Here is an 18,158-nt window from a genome sequence, read left to right as displayed (position 1 = left end):
ATAATATAGGCAGTTTTTGTGAAAAAATATAAAAGGCAAAAGTTGCTATTTTATAACTGTATGACAACAAGTTTGACATTATCAAAGATTTAATGAAAATTCCTGGAATGCAAACTGTTTAGTAAAACTGCCTCATTCCTCGAAGAATTCTCCAACATACCACCACACATGATTCAGGATATTTTATGAAAAAAATACATAAGACAGGAAGATCAGATGTGATTTTGATTATCTTTATTTCAGATGCTTCACATTACTTTTTTACCTAATAAGGGTGATCACGAACATATTCCATGATGTATTTAAGAGCCAGCCATGTCTCAGATGCTGTTGGAATGATCTGATTGGCAGGTAAGAGGAAGCCATAGCGGCCGGTGTCCCGCAGCTCGAAGGCAAAGGAGTATTTGATGCCAGTGTTGTAAGTCCAGTCAATGCTTCCACCACTGGCTTGATCTAAAGTAACAGAATAAACAACACACATAACACAATAAGACACATAAAATTGTATAATAAAAATTTGGGAAAATATTCATATTTATTACATATTAATTATTGTACTGTGCATTACAATGCTTTATTCTGCAGTCACTTTTCAAATAATTAAACATTTTGCTAAAAAATGTCTTTCAATTTGAGAAGGGGATTGGAATATACGTATATTGTCAAACTTATTTTTAAGTATAAATGAAACCAGAAATACATACATGACAATGAATGTGAGGTGGTGTCAAGAAGTTCACCAATTGCTTGAAAATTTGACCCAATGCACCTTTAAACAATTTCTTCGTGCCCATATAAGTAGGGCTAGTTCGACTGAATTAATGAAAAAGTATATGGAGCAATGATTGTTATCCCAAACTGGCCTGATGAACAGATATAATAAAAAACACCAAAAACAGGACTGCTATATATTTGGTGCTGCTGGAACATTGGTGAAAATATCCTCATTTAATTAAGCTTTACTTTGCGGTAAGTAAAGGCTGCTAAAGTTTTCTCTACTTTAATGTAAATTGTTTAGACATCAGTTTGCTTTGAATTTGTTTTAACTTTCTATGAACAAATGTGACATTTCTCTGCAGCTGCAGGCAATTGGCATAATATTGCCAGAACTCATCAAATCTGCATGAATTATGTTGCCTACAAGATAGCAAATTCTTGAAGACACTACAATTTATAATGTAGAATAATGACACCTCTGCAGGGTATGTGCACTTACAGATGATTTTGCAGATGCTTCCAACTTTGTAGCTAGTTCCATATAAAGAGCTGAGAGCCTTCACAGCCTTTCTGCCCACTAAATCCTACAAAAACAAAATATGAGGAAAAATGATAAACATAGACCACAGAAAAGCTAAGAAATAGACAAATTACACATATTTTTTTAATATAAACACCAAACATTATAAACAAAAACAGTAAAACTCCTACTATTCTTGTTTCAAAAGCTTACCAGTTCAGCTTGGTGAGAGACAGCAGTACAGCTGTAACCATATGGGTACATGAGGAGCTGGGAGTAGGCATGGATGGAGATAAAGGCCTTGAAGTTGCCATGGCTGTTGACCAAGTCCACTATATTCTTCACTTCAATCTCAGAATGTGCAGATGAGCCATGGTAAGAGTCAGAACATGGGTTGTTACTTGCACCAGGACCTGGAAGGGCATGCAGGGTCAATGTATAGTCAGAAACTATATGCACTTATAAGAATAATGATCATTACAGGTTATGGAAGTGGTTGTCAGTTGTTTTATACTTAGTCAAAAGAAAAAGTAAAACTACAAAAACATTTAAGAAAACTTAAATAAAATATACTAACATTAATTAACGGGTTAACGCTAATTAACAAGTTAATTAAAAAAATAGATGTCACAGTTAAACTGTTCTCATTCACATTTACATAGTGTACTTGTATTGATGTTTATATAGCAAAACTAGCTAAGATATCTACATAAATGTAATATAAACTCCCACAGTGCACTCGAGTGGCGCAGTGGTAAATTTTTCGAGACCCAGGTTTGAATCTCAGTGGTGTGATTGGCTGGCCGAGCGACTTTACCGACATGATTGGCTATGTCTGAGGGGGTGATGGCCGAACCCCTGCAATGGATTGACACCATGTCCCAGGACTGTTTATGCCTGATTTGGAACTAGACTTGTCGTGACCCTGACCAGGTTAAAAAGATTCAATAAAATGAATTCTACACATCATTTTAATGATATAACCACAGCTAACAACTTACCACCAAAGCCAGCATCCCAGTTCCTGTTGGGGTCGACACCACGGCAGATGGAACCAGGGTTGATAGAGCGAGTCTTACGCCACATGCGATCCTGAGAAGTAAAAATGGTAAAATGAATCTTTTCATAAACAAATAGCAACCACATAAAGGTCACAATTATGTATTATATCCCAATCCATAATCAAAGCCCTGCAAATGAATGGTGAATATACACTGATCAGCCATAACATTAAAACCACCTCCTTGTTTCTACACTCACTGTCCATTTTATCAGCTCCGCTTACCATATAGAAGCACTTTTTAGTTCTACAATTACTGACTGTAGTCCATATGTTTCTCTACATACCTTTTTATCCTGCTTTCACCCCTTCTTCAATGGTCAGGACCACCACAGAGCAGGTATTATTTAGGTGTTGTATCATTCTCAGCACTGCAGTGACACTGACATAGTGGTGGTGTGTTAGTGTGTGTTGTGCTGGTATGAGTGGATCAGACACAGCAATGCTGCTGGAGTTTTTAAATACTGTGTCCACACACTGTCCACTCTATTAGACACTCCTACCTAGTTGGTCCACCTTGTAGATGTAAAGTCAGAGACGATCGCTAATCTATTGCTGCTGTTTGAGTTGGTCATCTTCTAGACCTTCATCAGTGGTCACAGGACGCTGCCCGCGGTGCGCTGTTGGCTGGATATTTTGGGCTGGTGGACTATTCTCAGTCCAGCAGGGACAGTGAGGTGTTTAAAAACTCCAGCAGCGCTGCTGTGTCTTATCCACTCATACCAGCACAACACACACTAACACACCACCACCATGTCAGTGTCACTGCAGTGCTGAGAATGACCCACCACCTAAATAATACCTGCTTTGTAGTGGTCCTGTGGGGGTCCTGACCATTGAAGAACAGGGTGAAAAGGGGAACAAAGAAACAGATGGACTACAGTCAGTAATTGTAGAACTACAAAGTGCTTCTATATGGTAAGTGAAGCTGATAAAATGGACAGTGTGTGTAGAAACAAGGAGGTGGTTTTAATGTTATGTATATATATATATATATATATATATATATATACACTTAAATAGGTATGGGTTTACTTACATTTGTGTGGGTGTAGACATAGCCATCAGGGTTGGTCACAATCAGCAGATAAACATCCATTTGGCTCAGAAGAGAGGTAATAGAAGGATCATCTCCAAAATCTGTGGCCATCTACAGAATGTAAAAGGATTTAAAGCGTAAAGTGTTTTCCCTATTTTATTACAGAAAATGTCTGAATATATAGAGGAAAAACATGTAACATGTAACATTATCCCAGTAAATCACTAACCTTGTTAGCCATCCACACAGCGGAGGCCACTGAGACCCATTCTCTGGAGTGGATTCCAGCATCAACCCAGATTGCAGGTCGTTTGCTTCCTCCAGTGCTGAACTGAAAGCATACTTAATTTTACATTTAGTACATTTAGAAAATAACACAACAGTATTAAAAAACATAAATAGTTTTCTTACCTTCAGTACATACATGGGACGATTCTCATAAGAGTTGCCAATATTCAGTTTAGAAACTAAATTAGGGTGATCAGCCACCAGGGAGTCAATCCATTTGTAGATCTGTAAATATAATATTATATTTTGGGGTGACTTTGGGGTATGTTTGGATAACTGTATTAGTCTGTATGTTTTCTGAATGGGTACTCACAGTTTCCAGAGTGTGGTATGCAGCAAAGTTGATATTCTTTGCACTACGCTGGTTCAATGCATTTTTCACCAAATCTTTCTGCTCCTCATTCAGGAGGTCCTGATACACATCAAATCATATTCATTATTAAAAAGCATTCATTCTTTCTAAAATACTTTAACAATTTTAATGTTTTGCTTTATTAAAAGAAATATTCAAAAAAGTCTATAAAACATGTAAGTCTAAGAGCAGTTGTTGAAAACTAAATAATCTATGCAAAACACAACTTATTCTATTATGAATTGTTCAGTTAAAATGTGTTTATAAAGGTAATCAAGTACAGTAGACCCTAGAATTACGAACGGTTTACCATACGAACATTTTGGGTTACGAACGATCTTTTTCAACTTAACGTCCGAACAAATTTCGTACTACGAACCGAAATTCGTGAAACACGTGACGTCACGAACGAGTTGACTCCGACCGTCTCTCTTTCTATATATATAGAAAGGTTAGATGGGGGGGGGGTTGTGAGGTCTGGCACGGATTAATTCTATTTACATTATTTCTTATGGGAAAAATAGGTTTAACTAATGAACATTTTGACTTAAGAACAACCCTTTGGAAGCAATTAAATTCGTAAGTCAAGGGTCCACTGTAGTTTGTTTATTTGTTTATTAGGATTTTAACGTCATGTTTTACACACTTTGGTTACATTCATGACAGACACGGTAGTTACTCGTTACACAAGATTCATTGTCATGGACAATTTTGTATCTCCAATTAACCTGACTGCATCTCTTTGGACTGTGGGAGGAAACCGGAGCACCCAGAGGAAACCCAAGCAGACACGGGGAGAACATGCAAACTCCACACAGAAAGGACCCGGACCGCCCCACCTGGGGATCGAACCCAGGACCTTCTTGCTGTGAGGTGACCGTGCTGCCCCCTTAATCAAGTAGTGAAGCAGTCTAATGCTGGGACATCAACAAGAAGACCTAATACTGCTGTCTCTGAGAGAGAGAAGGGAGGATGGCAAAAGACAAATGTTGATTAGACTTCTTGTCTTAGCAGAAGTGACTTCTACTGTTAAAAGCATAGTCTTCTGTTGTAAGTCTTTCAGTAAGAAACTGGCACTGACTGGTGTAGAGTTGTGTCTAGTATTTGCATCCTTGTCTCAGAAGGCATTTGGTACACTATGGCCCAGTGTTGTGAAAGGGTTTGCTAGTTCAGACAGTGTAATAAGAATCTTTAAAAAGGGCTTTAGGGTAAAATTTAAAAATGAAAACTTAAAACTTTATCCTAAATACATTATATGGCTAAAGGTATGTGGACAGCTGGCCATGAGCTTTTTTGATACCCGATTGAAAAACCATGGGCATTAATACAGAGCCCCTTTTTACTGACATATCAGGCTCCTCTCTTCTGCAAGGGCGATCTCTAAAAAGAGCATTTGTGAGATCAGTTACTTGTTTTTCATTTTATTCCATTAATTCATTTTGTTTTTATTGATTTTTATACACCTGTTAAAAAGGGAATTGGTGAGGGATCTTCACATACTTTGGCCATATAGCAAATAATTATATAGCAAATATTCATATTCTCTTTTGCTTTCATCAAGTTATGTTTTACCTGCAAATCATTGATCATGACATGAAATGGGATCTTGTTTTGCTGAAGAAAGGTCTTGACAGTTCCTAGGCTGGTATATGGAACATGAATGTCCACAGGCAGGTCTGTTGAGACAGGATGAGTCCAGAAGTCCAGCTAAATGGCAATAGAATTAGTTAATATATGTCAATGATTTTTCTAGCTTTCTGGCAGTAATTATATATCACAACACTTGGTAGAGGCAGCCATACCTTTGATACATAATCCTCCTCTAACCTCTTCAAGAGCTGAATTTGTTCCTCAGATTCTGCATTAATTCTAAAAACCTGGTCTCTGTTGGGAGTAAAACGTTAAAATGAGGTTCTAAATTACATTTTTATTTCCAAAAATATTTTGTTGTATAATATTTAACTGTCTTAATTAATTTACTAACATGTGCACAGTTGTCTCTGTAAATGCTCTAGCATTTCTAAACCACACTGGTATTCTACATAACTATAGTTTCTCTACTACATTGTACATTGACACAGCTAAAAAAGTAGGTGTCACATAGCTTCAAGGGTTCTGGGAGCTGGGGTTCGATTTTTACCCACTCATCACTGTCTATTAAAAGTTTTGCATATCTTCAACGGTATCCTACAGGTACTCTGGTTTCCTGCTGCCTCCCAGTGTTGGAGTACCCAATCAACCTTAGTGCTTCACATTGAAACACTAAGCCCAAAACAGAAATACACCCTGAACAGGGCATCAGTTAATTGCAGGGAAATACACACTCATCAACGAAGCCAGTCCACCTACTAAATGTTTTTGGAGAATTGGGGAAACTGAAGAACCTGTAAGAAAACCCATGCTGATACATAAAGTACAAGCAGAACCCCTCTCAGACAGTGACCAGAGGTGAGAATCCAACCCAGATACCCAGAACTCATGTTGCTGTGCAACACCAACTTTGTAAACTGCAATTTTGCCAGACTGTTCTTTATGAATCATACTTAAACTTACCCAATAAAGACCTTGCGGCAATGTGCGGCCACAAAAAGGGCAAAAACAGCTAGCCAGACTCTCATGGTCTTTCTCACTGAAATGCTTCCACTTACAGGTTTTCTGTTGACTTTCAGAGCTTTTATAGTCTATCGAACACATGTTCAGTTCTCAGTACTATTATAAGGGAAGTGTTAGCCAGTTTCCCTTTTTTTTCTGTGATACAAGACAGCCTTGACATGGCTGTTTCCAAATACCAGCTGGGTGTTGCAACCTGTTTCCCATACATGAAGCTGAAGTAAACTGAAGCTGATTAGTAAATCAACTGGCACCATAGAAGTTGGAATGGGGTAGGTGACTACAGGGAATGCATAATGTCTAGGACTAAAGGTAGTAGAGACAATCAGAAAACAAAAAAAGTTTTAAAAAAAATAAAGTATTAGGAGTGCATTGTAATGTACATGAAATTCTTCCCCAAACTGAAACATTTACCCTTAGTAAGCTAAACATGAAGCAGAATAGAGCATTTTACTCTAAAAAGTGTACTAAATAACGTATTTGCCAATGGTAAAGTTACTATTTTAAGTACACTGTCTAGTAAATTAAAAAACAAAACTAAATTCCTGCAGTAGCACTTCAACCTCTCCATTTTAAGAATTCCTAAAATCTTGCCACAAAAATCCCAAGATTGTACTAAAAATCCCAAATAACTGAAAATGACAAAATTGTGAAGATTTATATAACATATTTTCACAATTATTCACAAAACAAAAATCCTAAATAAGCAGGATCATTATCAGTATTAATATTTACAAATTGCAATATTAAAAAAAATATATTAATGTCTTTTAAACCCAGAGAGTGTCCTGTCTAATCTGATTCTCTATCACTATTGGACTCCGAAAGTCCAGTAACAACATTAATTGTTTCAAAATGCTGCTGCTGTTTCTGTTGTTCAGTGTATCGTGAATGGCATCTTCCCTCCATGACATCCTCGACAAGGGACTTGGGGGTAGTCCATAAATGACAATCTGCTCTGCAATTGCCTGTTTTGCCAGAATTCTGTCCGTAGCTGTGCGACACTTCATTTTGTTTGACTGTTTTGTTTTTATGAGGTTAACTCGCGTCCAAGAAAGTGTAAGTAAGCAAAGAAGCAAATGTACAGTAGCTGTATAAATGGCCAGAGACAACCAAAGGTTATTATTTAGCTTTGTCATTCCTAATTTATGACTGGAGGCCATACAATTACATACGTTTAATTGCTTGAGTGCAAATTGAAAATTCCAAGATTACTTGGGATCCCCAAAACCCAAGTCGATCCCCCATATCCCAAGATCTTGGGGAAAATCTCGAGAAGTGGCAACACTGGTGGACCGTCCGAACACCCGTGAAGTGTCTGCGCATGCGCTAATGGCACAAGAGCGGTAGAGAGAACATAATGGCGACACTCCCATAGGGAACCGTTGTGAAGCGGGCGGGACATTTTTTCTGCGCAGCTTCCGCATCGTGGGCTGCTCAAAAGTTCCAAACAACCCATAGAGCCCCATTCATTTTCACTACTTAGCAAGCATTTTCAGCTGTATGTTGCTTTGTTTTAAAAAAATAATGAATTTGATGTCATTAATATACTTCATCCTGTTATTGTTGAGCACTTGCTCAGCACTAAATGTTACATGTTTATCTTAATTAATAGGTATAACCGAATTTAACTTCAGTTAAGCTTAATTAATGACACTAGAGTCTTTTTACCTAAAATGAGTTGATTAATCAAGAGTCTTGTTACAGAAATGATCATAAAACATTAGAGCCATAATAAATCATGCTACTTTTACTTTCATACTTAAGTACATTTGAAGGTAAATACTTTAGTACTTTTACTCAAGTGGAGGTAAAGAGTATTTTTACTTTTACTACTACTTTTACTGGAGTAATATGTTACCTTGGATATCTCTACTTTAACTCAACTACATGGTTTGTGTACCTTGACCACCACTTACATTAGACAAAATGAACTAGTGCATATTCATAATGAATTAATTAATGTATTACATGCAGGAATCAATAATTAATCACTCATGAAATAAGAGATGAATGAAGCTATTTCATGTACCTGCACTATAATGTTTTTGGTACGGTATTGTGTTTATCAATCTGTTCATTCAGTGCAGGTAAACCTTATGAATCCAGCACATGACTTAGTGTTTAGCCAAAATGATTATTATTATGAATCCTCAGGAAAGTGAAGGGATGTTAATTTATGTTAAAAACAAAACATAAAAAAACTCTTTAATGTCTGTACTGTATATTGTCTCTACTACTTAATGATATGGCATTATGTAATGTATGCTAATATAATGTACTGTGTGTTAACAAGAACGACCTATTAACAAGTCATTATAAACATCAGTCTTCCACTTTATATACCAAATTGACATTAAAGCAGATGCAGTAAATGTAAACGCAGTTGAAAATACCCAGAAATTGTACAAATGTTTATTATTTGCCGTTTAATATTTCATTCCCTGCTGCCTGTCCCATAGGAGAACATGACAGCGCCGGGTTTGTTTGGAACTATTGGAGGGTCACATGAACCACGTGACCGCGTAGCGGCGAGATGAAGGAGTGTCGCAACTCCCTATCTACGGCACTAGTCTGAATCTGCTGGCCTGAACCTGTTGTCACCCAGCCTTCACGGTTAAACTCCGCCTACTTTATGTCACGTGATAACACTCATCTCTACCGGTCACCTGACAGCGCTCTGTGTACTGTCAGCATTAGCATAGCTGCTCTCAACAAATAAAGTTTAATCGCTTTAACGGTCTTCTTAAAAAAAAACAACTTTTAATTATTTTCACTTTTTCATCTTTTGTCGTAGCTTTTCTGCAGTAGGAAACAATCATGGCTCTCAGTGACGCCGATGTTCAGAAACAGGTGAGATAAACTTTGCTAACACTGTAACTGCAGCTGTGTACATGAACATGTCACTAAATAATAAAACAAACTAAATACTGATATCTGATGGCAGAGGAAAGTCCACAATACTTATGAGTAACCATTATGCTGATTTGTTATTGCATGCAAAACTCAAAAACCTCAAAAGTAATTTAAATTATATTTTAATTTATATTATTTAGGTTTATTACATAATTAAACGATCCACATTTTGTAATATGCATGTGTGATGCTGACTGGCTTAATACAAGAATTGGAAATTAAAACAAAATTACAATCCACTGTCATCAGAGTTGATTCATTTTACATGTAATGCTTGCAAAGGATTGGATTGGTAACTGTGAGATATCAAAAATGTAGGTGGGATCGGGACATTCCTTAGTAAAAAGGGTCAAAAAGATTGTCCAATGTACTCATATTCCACAGATGTGGGAGAAATAGATTGAAAAAGCTTTGCATCATACTAATATGACAAATATAGCCACGTGAAGGCAGGAGTACTTCAGAAAACCATTGTCACTTAACACAGTTTACAACTGCATCAAGAAATGCATCTCTAAAACCCAGAAGCGCTGCTGAGTTCTCTCGGTCTGATTCATCCTCAGATTGTAAAGTTTACAATCCACTGTCATCACATCTTAACCATTTTACATGTAATGCTTGTAAAGGATTAGACTGGTAACTGTGAGGTTGTCAGGCCTTTCGTAATATTAAAAATGTAGGTGTGATCGGGACATCCCTTAGTAAAAAGGGTCAAAGTGATTGTCCAATGTACTTACTCTTATTCCACAGATGTGGGGAAAATAGATTGAAAAAGCTTTGCATCATACTAATATGACAAATATAGCCACGTGAAGGACAGTTTTTAACTGCATCAAGAAATGCATCTCTGAAACCCAGAAGCGCTGCTGAGTTCTCTCGGCATTCCTCAGATTGTAAAGTTTACAATCCACTGTCATCACATCTTAACCATTTTACATGTAATGCTTGCAAAGGATTGGATTGCTTTTCAGACCTTTTCTAATATTAAAAATGTATGTGTGTTTCTGAACTCCTCGGTTTAAAACTCGGTGTTGCCACCGGTCGGCTCGTCGCCATGTAGCGGGCATAATTGGCAGTGCCTGCAGCAGATACTAATTGGTCACCGTATCTGCAGGGTGGGGGCCGGACTATGTGTGGGGGGTCTTCATACGCTGTGTAAGTACCCTGATTTGCGGAAGAGTCGCCTGTGCAGAATGCAGTGTGGATGTGTCGGAAGAGGAGTGTAAAGCGATGTGCTCTCCTTGGATGCAATCTGGTATCTCTCAGCAGCGGAACAAAAAATGGAGAGCGCTAAATCGGGAGGAAAATGGGGAGAAAATGCATTAAAAAAATTTATGTGGGATTGGGACATTCCTTAGTAATAAGGGTTAAAATGATAGTCCATGGTAAGCTTTGCAAAACAACCTCCTTTAACCTTTTTGTATGCATGCATGCACAGTATTTGTCAAATTCACAATGACAAGCTTCATAATACGATGTCATTTGACTTTTCCACCAGACTGTACTAATTAACAGATCATCTCTTTCTAGATTAAACACATGATGGCCTTCATAGAGCAAGAGGCCAATGAGAAGGCAGAGGAAATTGATGCAAAGGTAACGTTACTGTGCTATTATTAGTTCAAGAACTAATTTTACCTAGTGGTCTAATGTCCTTGTTTTCAACTGGTGTTCATTTTGTCTTGCAGGCAGAGGAAGAATTTAACATTGAGAAGGGGCGCCTTGTGCAGACTCAGAGGCTCAAAATAATGGAGTACTATGAAAAGAAAGAGAAGCAGATTGAGCAGCAAAAGAAAATGTGAGTTAGTTTAACCTTCTGAAATCACTGTGGGTTTTTTCTCCCATCTTTCCCAAACCTTACTGAACTCTTTCTTTGCATCTTTGCAGTCAGATGTCCAATCTGTTTAACCAGGCCAGACTGCAGGTGCTTAAGGCTCGGGATGATTGGATCATGGTATAAACCTCCAGTTTGTGTTTCTAAAGTTGTTGGTTATTGAATAATAAAGACGCATTGCATTTGGAAATGCTAAGTAAAAATAGGATTGGCTTACTGATGCACATATACAATTAAGGTCCAAAGTTTACAAATACTTATAAGGTCATATGTACTGTGGGAGTCAAAAGTCTGAGTTTACGAGTAAAAATGGCTTTTTGTCTGACCCTTTGTACAAAGGAATCGACATGGTTAACTTCACAAATGTGCTTACTTGCTTGTCATTAGTGCCAAAAACTAGGGGACTTTATTTTTCAAGGACTTAAATTGTTGAGTTTATCATATTATCTGTAATGAAAACCGCTGGAACACTACAGTCTAATAAACCTGGCTGCAGTCTAATAAACTTGATATCACAGTAAAGGCAAGGCGATTTAAAGCCATGTTCCAATATTTTTACAATATTTTAAGTAATTACAGACCTGTGGTGGTGGTGGTTCCTGGATTACATGTACGCATTCCCGATTCCTCTTAGCAAAAGCTTACAGTTTGGGTTTTCTTTCTTACCTTGGGAAGAGATCACTGCTTCATGTATGTTGCAGTGGGGTGCAGTCAAACTACCACAGTTTATATGAACACAGAGAGGTCATCAGTACTTCATTATTAAATGACTTTATGGATTTTTCTACAACACCGAATTAATAGGTTGCTGTAAGTATTTTAAATGCATTATTCCCAGTTTACCCAATTTACATATCAGCCTCTACTACTGCAGACCACCACTCCTGACCGCTTCTTTTCACCTGCGCAAGACGTAGAGGTTGTAATGTATTTGCAGAAGATTTAATCTTGAGCATGTTTTAGACAGAGCGCTGTTGGATTTATTTATCTGAGCAAAGAAAGGTCAAGACTGTCATGATATAAATGTTTCCTACTAGCAGATGTAAACATTTCACTGCACTTCTGTCTTTACTCTTAAAATACTTTGATTTAGTTTGTAGAATCCCTATTATTTTAAAAACTTCAGTTGAGTTTTTCTTTGAAATTAGAAAAAAATTGTTTGTTTACACTCCATCAAAATTTTACTTTTGTAGGATCTTTTAAACGAGGCACGTAAACGGTTAGCAGAGATCGCCAAAGACCCATCCCAGTACTCATCTCTGCTAGAAGGATTAATACTACAGGTATAAGCTTTATTATTTTATTACTGACTAATATCAGTGACACCACTTCTTAGTAAACAAAGCCTTGTAATTATATTACTCAAGGAAACATAATATGACAAATTTACATTTTCAGCATTTAGCAGACGCCTTTATCCAAAGCGACATACAGTACTGTGACCGTATATTGTCTAAGCAATTGAGGGTTAAGGGCCTTGCTTAAGGGCCCAACAGCAGCAACCTGGCAGTCGTGGGGCATGAACCAGCGACCTTCTGATTACTAGTCCAGTATCTTAACCACTAGGCTTCAATGTCAATGTAGCAATGAATGTGACAAAAGTTATTGTTTATGTATTGCATTTATATACACGACATTTACACCATCTTTATTTAGCAGAGGCTTTTATCCAATGAAACTTTTACAGTTGTGACCAGTACAAAATGTATTACCATATAACAGTACAGAATTACAGTATTTCCATCTTATTTTTATCAGGGCTTTTATCAGCTGCTTGAGCCCAAGGTAACAATCCGCTGCCGAAAGGAAGACGTGGCCATGGTGGAGGTCAGCGCTACTCATTATTTATGTTCTATAAAACTGTCATGAAGTTCGTATGATAACTGATAGTTTGTACAGCCATCACAGGTGGGTAGCATTGTGCTTTATTTACCCCATTACATTTATTTGCCTTCTTGTTTAGGCTGCTGTCCAAAAAAATATTGCCATCTACAAAGAAACAGTGAAGAGTAAAATTGAAGTCCACATTGACAAGGATCATTTTCTCTCACCTGATTTGTAAGTCATCACCTCTTTGCTCTTCAGCTCTGTTTTCTTAATGAATTGTGTAACTTAGAATGTGTATTGTAAGATGATTTGGGCTTCGTATTTCTTATAACCATTTTCTTTATTGAGATTTTCTTATGTCAAACCAAAGCATGCAGTACATTTCAAGAGATAAAAAATAGATTGACAATACGTTTATTCAACAACAGAGACTGTAAGAAAGTAAAGCAACCCTGTATATATAAAAATAATATTAATAATAACAAGTAAATAAACAATTAAATTGAAATAGGTAAATAATAAAAAAATAATAGTAAAAAAATATAAATAAAAAAACCCCCACAATTATTTGTGTGTGTGTGGGGGGGGGGGGATCTCTCCTCTTCTCAGGGGTGATGCAGTAATCCGCAATGGTATTAAGGACAGGCGACCAGGTTTTATGAAATGTTTGTAGTGAACCCAATCTGTAAGCACGCAGCTTCTCCAGTTTGACGTTACTCAAAAGCTCCTGGAGCCACCAGTTGTGTGTTGGCGGAGAGGGGAGCTTCCCTCTCAGAAGAATGGCACGTCTGGCCATTCTGAGCTGTGGAGTAATGAAGTATAAATGTTTTTTGTGCAGATCTGGCGGTGTGGAGGTGTATAATGCTAACGGGAAGATCAAAGTGTCCAACACACTGGAGAGCAGACTGGATCTTCTTGCTCAGCAGGTACAAATGTTTTGGTAATGTAGAGACTGAGAGATGTGATGCTTTTACTAAAATTATTAGAAAAGGTCACCACATTACCTGTTGTAAGATACAGAATCAAGTCAATAACTAACAGAATTGGGATAAACTGACCTGATCACTGTTGTTTCATTGAGCTCCCACATAGCTGCAATTAATTTGAGAATCAAGGTTCAGTATGATGTCTAAAACTTGTTTTTGTGCACAGTTATACACTTAGTCAGACACTTTATTAAATACACCTGCATTGTGCATACATTCAGTAGTAGTTTGTAGTAAATGCTACAACTAGCTTATAGATGGATCTCTGTTACCCTCCTCTACACAATCTATTACTTGAAAGGGACCACTATAGGACCCCCCAGTAACCAGATATTATGCATGTTTAGCTCTGCAAAGACACTACCATAGTAGTGACATGGAAGTGTGTGTTGTATTGATATGAATGTACAAGGTAAAGCAGTGTTGTTGGGTGAGTAACTGCATTGTGCCCAGTGAGTAACCAGTGAGTAGGGCGGTTGTAGCCTAGTGGTTAAGGTACTGGACTAGTAATCAAAAGGATGCTGGTTCAGACCTCACCAGGTTGTAACTGTTGGGCCCTTGAGCAAGGCCGTTAACCCTCAACTGCTTAGACACTATACTGTAACAGCTGTAAGTCGCTTTGGATAAAAGCATCTGCTAAATGCCAAAAATGTAAATGAGTAACCAGATGCACTGCAACTCTACACTAAATAAAGCAGTAAAACTTAATTTCTAAAATTACTAGATGCTTTCTTACTCTTACAGAGGACCCCCTGAGTGTCTTTGATGCAGTATTAAAATAAATGTTGAAATTAGCCAATAAAAAGATGATATATGATACTAGGCAGTACACACATCGCTTGCTCAAGTCCAAAGTCATCTGCCATTTCTAAATAGGTAGATTAGGAAACAGTAAAATACATAAAACAGGAAGGATGTGGATTCTACTGGTAGTAACTGTTCACTAGAGGACAGACTTATTTCTGTAAAACAGGTTATTTACAAAACCCACTTCTGGAAAAATTAGGACATTTTGTAAGATGCAATAAAAGAGATTCTGCCATTTGTTATTTCTCTCAAAACTTTATTTAACTGACAAAAGCGTAAAAAGATTTTAAATGTTTTCACCAAGCAACTTAATGGTAGTTTGTAAAAGGAAATGATCATTTTCATAAAATTTAAATTTGATGCCTGAAACACACAAAAAGGGACATGGGCATGTTTACAGTCACCCTTCAGCTGCTCAACAGTCTAGACAACCCCAGTACCAAGCAAGTACTCCCGAGCCCATATATGTGACTATATTTATTACAGGAACATGAATATTTCTCATGCAGTACCATCTCAGGGTCATGGACATTTACCAGGGGTTTCTGGCCTTGCCCAACACAGACTGAGATTATTCCAGATTCCCTGAATCTTTTCACAATATTATGTATTGTAGGCAGTGAAAGATTTTCAGCATTTAGCAGACCATAGTGCTTCCATAGTAGACATTACCTTACTCTAGTTTAAGTAAACAAAAGTCCAAGAATATAAATCTTTTTTTTTTTGCAAGAAATGAATAAGAGCGTTAGTAAGTAAGTACATGTCAGCTTAAGTGCTTGGTTTTTAATCGTCTTTTAAAGCAGCGTTTCCTAACTTTTTTGGCACCACGGACCGGTTTCATATAAGATATAATTTCACGAACGAGACACTGCTCCAACCTAGGGGTGACAATAAGACAATAACACCCGAAATAGAAGCAGTGAAAACTGCTTTTCTAGCCATCTCTAATTATTCATTCTTTCTGTGCGGCCCATGGACCGGTACCGGACCGCGGCTTGGTGGTTGGGGACCACTGTTTTAAAGACATAGAGCGACTCAGATGCTTGGACAGACAGAGGAAGTTTGTTCCACCACTTGGGTGCAAGTACAGAGAAGAGCTTTGATGCTTCTCATTCTTGAGTTTTGCGTAGAAGTTGAGCGAGAGTAGTGGCTCGGAGGTTGGTTGTTACAGAGCGGGGTTTGATTAGACCTCGAAGGTAGCTTGAGTGTTTTAAACTGAATGTGTGCAGCTACAGGAAGCCAGTGAGGAGAATGCAGCAGTGGGGTGATGTGGCAGTGTTTAGGTTGGTTAAAAACCAGGCCAGCAGCTGCATTTTAAATCAGTTACAGAGTTTTATAGTGGACATAGGAGCACCTGCCAGGAGAGAGTTGCAGTAGTCCTAAATTATTTGCAAACTTGCAGTGAGGAGTGTTCTTTTTGAACAAAGTGACAAAGTGGGTGTCCATAACAGCCTAGCCATTGGGAGGTGTATTTATCAGTGTGTTTCCAGTGCCAGTACCAAGAAATAGAAAAAAGAAATAGGAGGCTTGTGTCAGGAAGGGCATCCAATGTAAAAACTGTACCAATTCTGGTATGTGGACCAGATCTGCTGTGGCAACCCCTAAATATGGGAGCAGCCAAAACTGTATCCTCAACAATGTTTACTGGTTTGATGATGATGCTTAATAACTTGATCTCATGCTAACCGTCATGTTTTTTATGCTGTCTGTCTGACTTGTCTACTTCTCATTTGCAGATGATGCCTGAAATCCGAGTTGCTCTGTTTGGTGCTAACCAAAACCGCAAGTTTATGGACTAACATGCTGTGACCAAAGAAGTAAAAAGGACAGGAGTTGAACTTAATAAACTATGCAAGGCGTGCAAGAACTTATATTTTTCTCATTTGAATTTTATAACTTGTTTATTTCTTTTTCTCTTGATAAAGGGACTGGAATAAAAAGTGTAAGTGATTTTGTACTTGTTCATCTCAGACAGTTTTGTTTAGAACCAGAATGTAAAGAAATACTTTAGTTTATTCTTCCACTTGTATTAAATGTAGTTAATCACATTGACTGAATCTAAGTCACTGATTATAATGAACTGAAGGTCTGTTTGTGCCTTTACCCATATTTTGTTCTTAAATAATGCAACACAGACTTGCTGACGTGGTTTGGGACACAATGCTATTGGTTTGTCTTTACTTATTTATTTTGGCTAGAATTACAGAGGGTAGCTTCCAGTTTCACCAGTGTGGAAAGCAAATTTGTCACTGGAAGCTGAAAGTTAAGCGAATAATCAGTGAAATTCCACTTTTAATTCATAAATATCTTTCTTATATTATAAAAAATCCGTAATTTGAGTATGTGTATTTTTATAATGCTGCTTAGTAGGGATGTAACGATTCACCACAATACAGTTAATAACCGATTCAAAAATGCCACGATTCGAATCGATTTCATATGTATAATGAATCGATATTCACTTTAAACAGCAGAGGGCGCTGGCGCTATACACCTCGCCTTGATGACTTCACAGGCGCTATACGCCTGGTTGCCAAATTAATTCAAAATTGTTTTGCATAGTTTGTACCTACCTCAGAAAAAAAAGGGCATTCATTATTTTGATAAATAAAAGATAAGGACAAATACAGTATTTTATTTTATTTTTTTAAGAGAAATAATAAAAGGAAACTTTGTCATCATTTGTCTTCAATATCAGTAAAAAAAAAAACCCAGTATCATGAATCGCATCGTATTGTGGGTAGAGTGTATCGTTACATCCCTACTGCTTAGGCTTTCAGCTAGTGTGGTCTACTATGCTAGCCCACTATTGTAGAACTTGATCCTTGGGTTTGAATCTCAGCAATGCTTATGGCCTGGTTGGGTGCTCGACAATTGGTCATATCTCTGGGAGGGAAGGTTTACTGGGTTTCTCCTCATTGTCACTACAAAAATGTGAACTCTGCTGTCTGGTCGAGGCACCTGAACGAGTGGTGGATTATTCAGAGGGCATAGCGTGGCTCTCTGTACACGATACAGCTCTCTGTAAGAATCCACTGCTGCCTGGTGTAAAATAAGCAAAGTGAGATTACATGCATGTTGAAGGGAAGGGGCACACGCTTGTCTGCTGCTCTCCTCGGCCAGAGTCGGGTGATGAAAGCAGCAAAGGAATTGCATTCAGGAATCAGAAACAACTAGATGGACATGTATTTGTAGAAAAATT

The 18,158-nt window shown here is 37.6% G+C and overlaps 2 protein-coding genes across 2 annotated transcripts; one reads left to right on the top strand and one right to left on the bottom strand.

Annotated features, from left to right (window-relative positions):
- Window positions 1-219: 219 nt before the first annotated feature.
- cpa4 (carboxypeptidase A4) lies at window positions 220-6,608 on the bottom strand. The gene is made up of 11 exons (XM_063000111.1): window positions 6,530-6,608; window positions 5,779-5,860; window positions 5,549-5,683; window positions 3,938-4,036; window positions 3,748-3,849; window positions 3,566-3,667; window positions 3,337-3,447; window positions 2,239-2,329; window positions 1,451-1,650; window positions 1,217-1,301; window positions 220-453 (listed from the first exon to the last, which is right to left on the bottom strand). Exons 1-11 carry the CDS (start codon window positions 6,592-6,594, stop codon window positions 266-268), a joined length of 1,260 nt encoding a protein of 419 aa, XP_062856181.1. The 5' UTR covers window positions 6,595-6,608; the 3' UTR covers window positions 220-265.
- A 2,668-nt stretch (window positions 6,609-9,276) lies between these two features.
- atp6v1e1a (ATPase H+ transporting V1 subunit E1a) lies at window positions 9,277-16,911 on the top strand. Its single transcript, XM_063000778.1, has 9 exons — window positions 9,277-9,439; window positions 11,033-11,098; window positions 11,191-11,300; window positions 11,390-11,456; window positions 12,530-12,619; window positions 13,095-13,163; window positions 13,300-13,394; window positions 14,002-14,089; window positions 16,693-16,911. Exons 1-9 carry the CDS (start codon window positions 9,407-9,409, stop codon window positions 16,753-16,755), a joined length of 681 nt encoding a protein of 226 aa, XP_062856848.1. The 5' UTR covers window positions 9,277-9,406; the 3' UTR covers window positions 16,756-16,911.
- Window positions 16,912-18,158: the final 1,247 nt, after the last annotated feature.

The sequence above is a fragment of the Trichomycterus rosablanca genome, chromosome 8 (assembly GCF_030014385.1).
Source record: "Trichomycterus rosablanca isolate fTriRos1 chromosome 8, fTriRos1.hap1, whole genome shotgun sequence".
NCBI lineage: Eukaryota > Metazoa > Chordata > Actinopteri > Siluriformes > Trichomycteridae > Trichomycterus > Trichomycterus rosablanca.
This window is presented reverse-complemented; position numbering and strand designations above follow the sequence as displayed.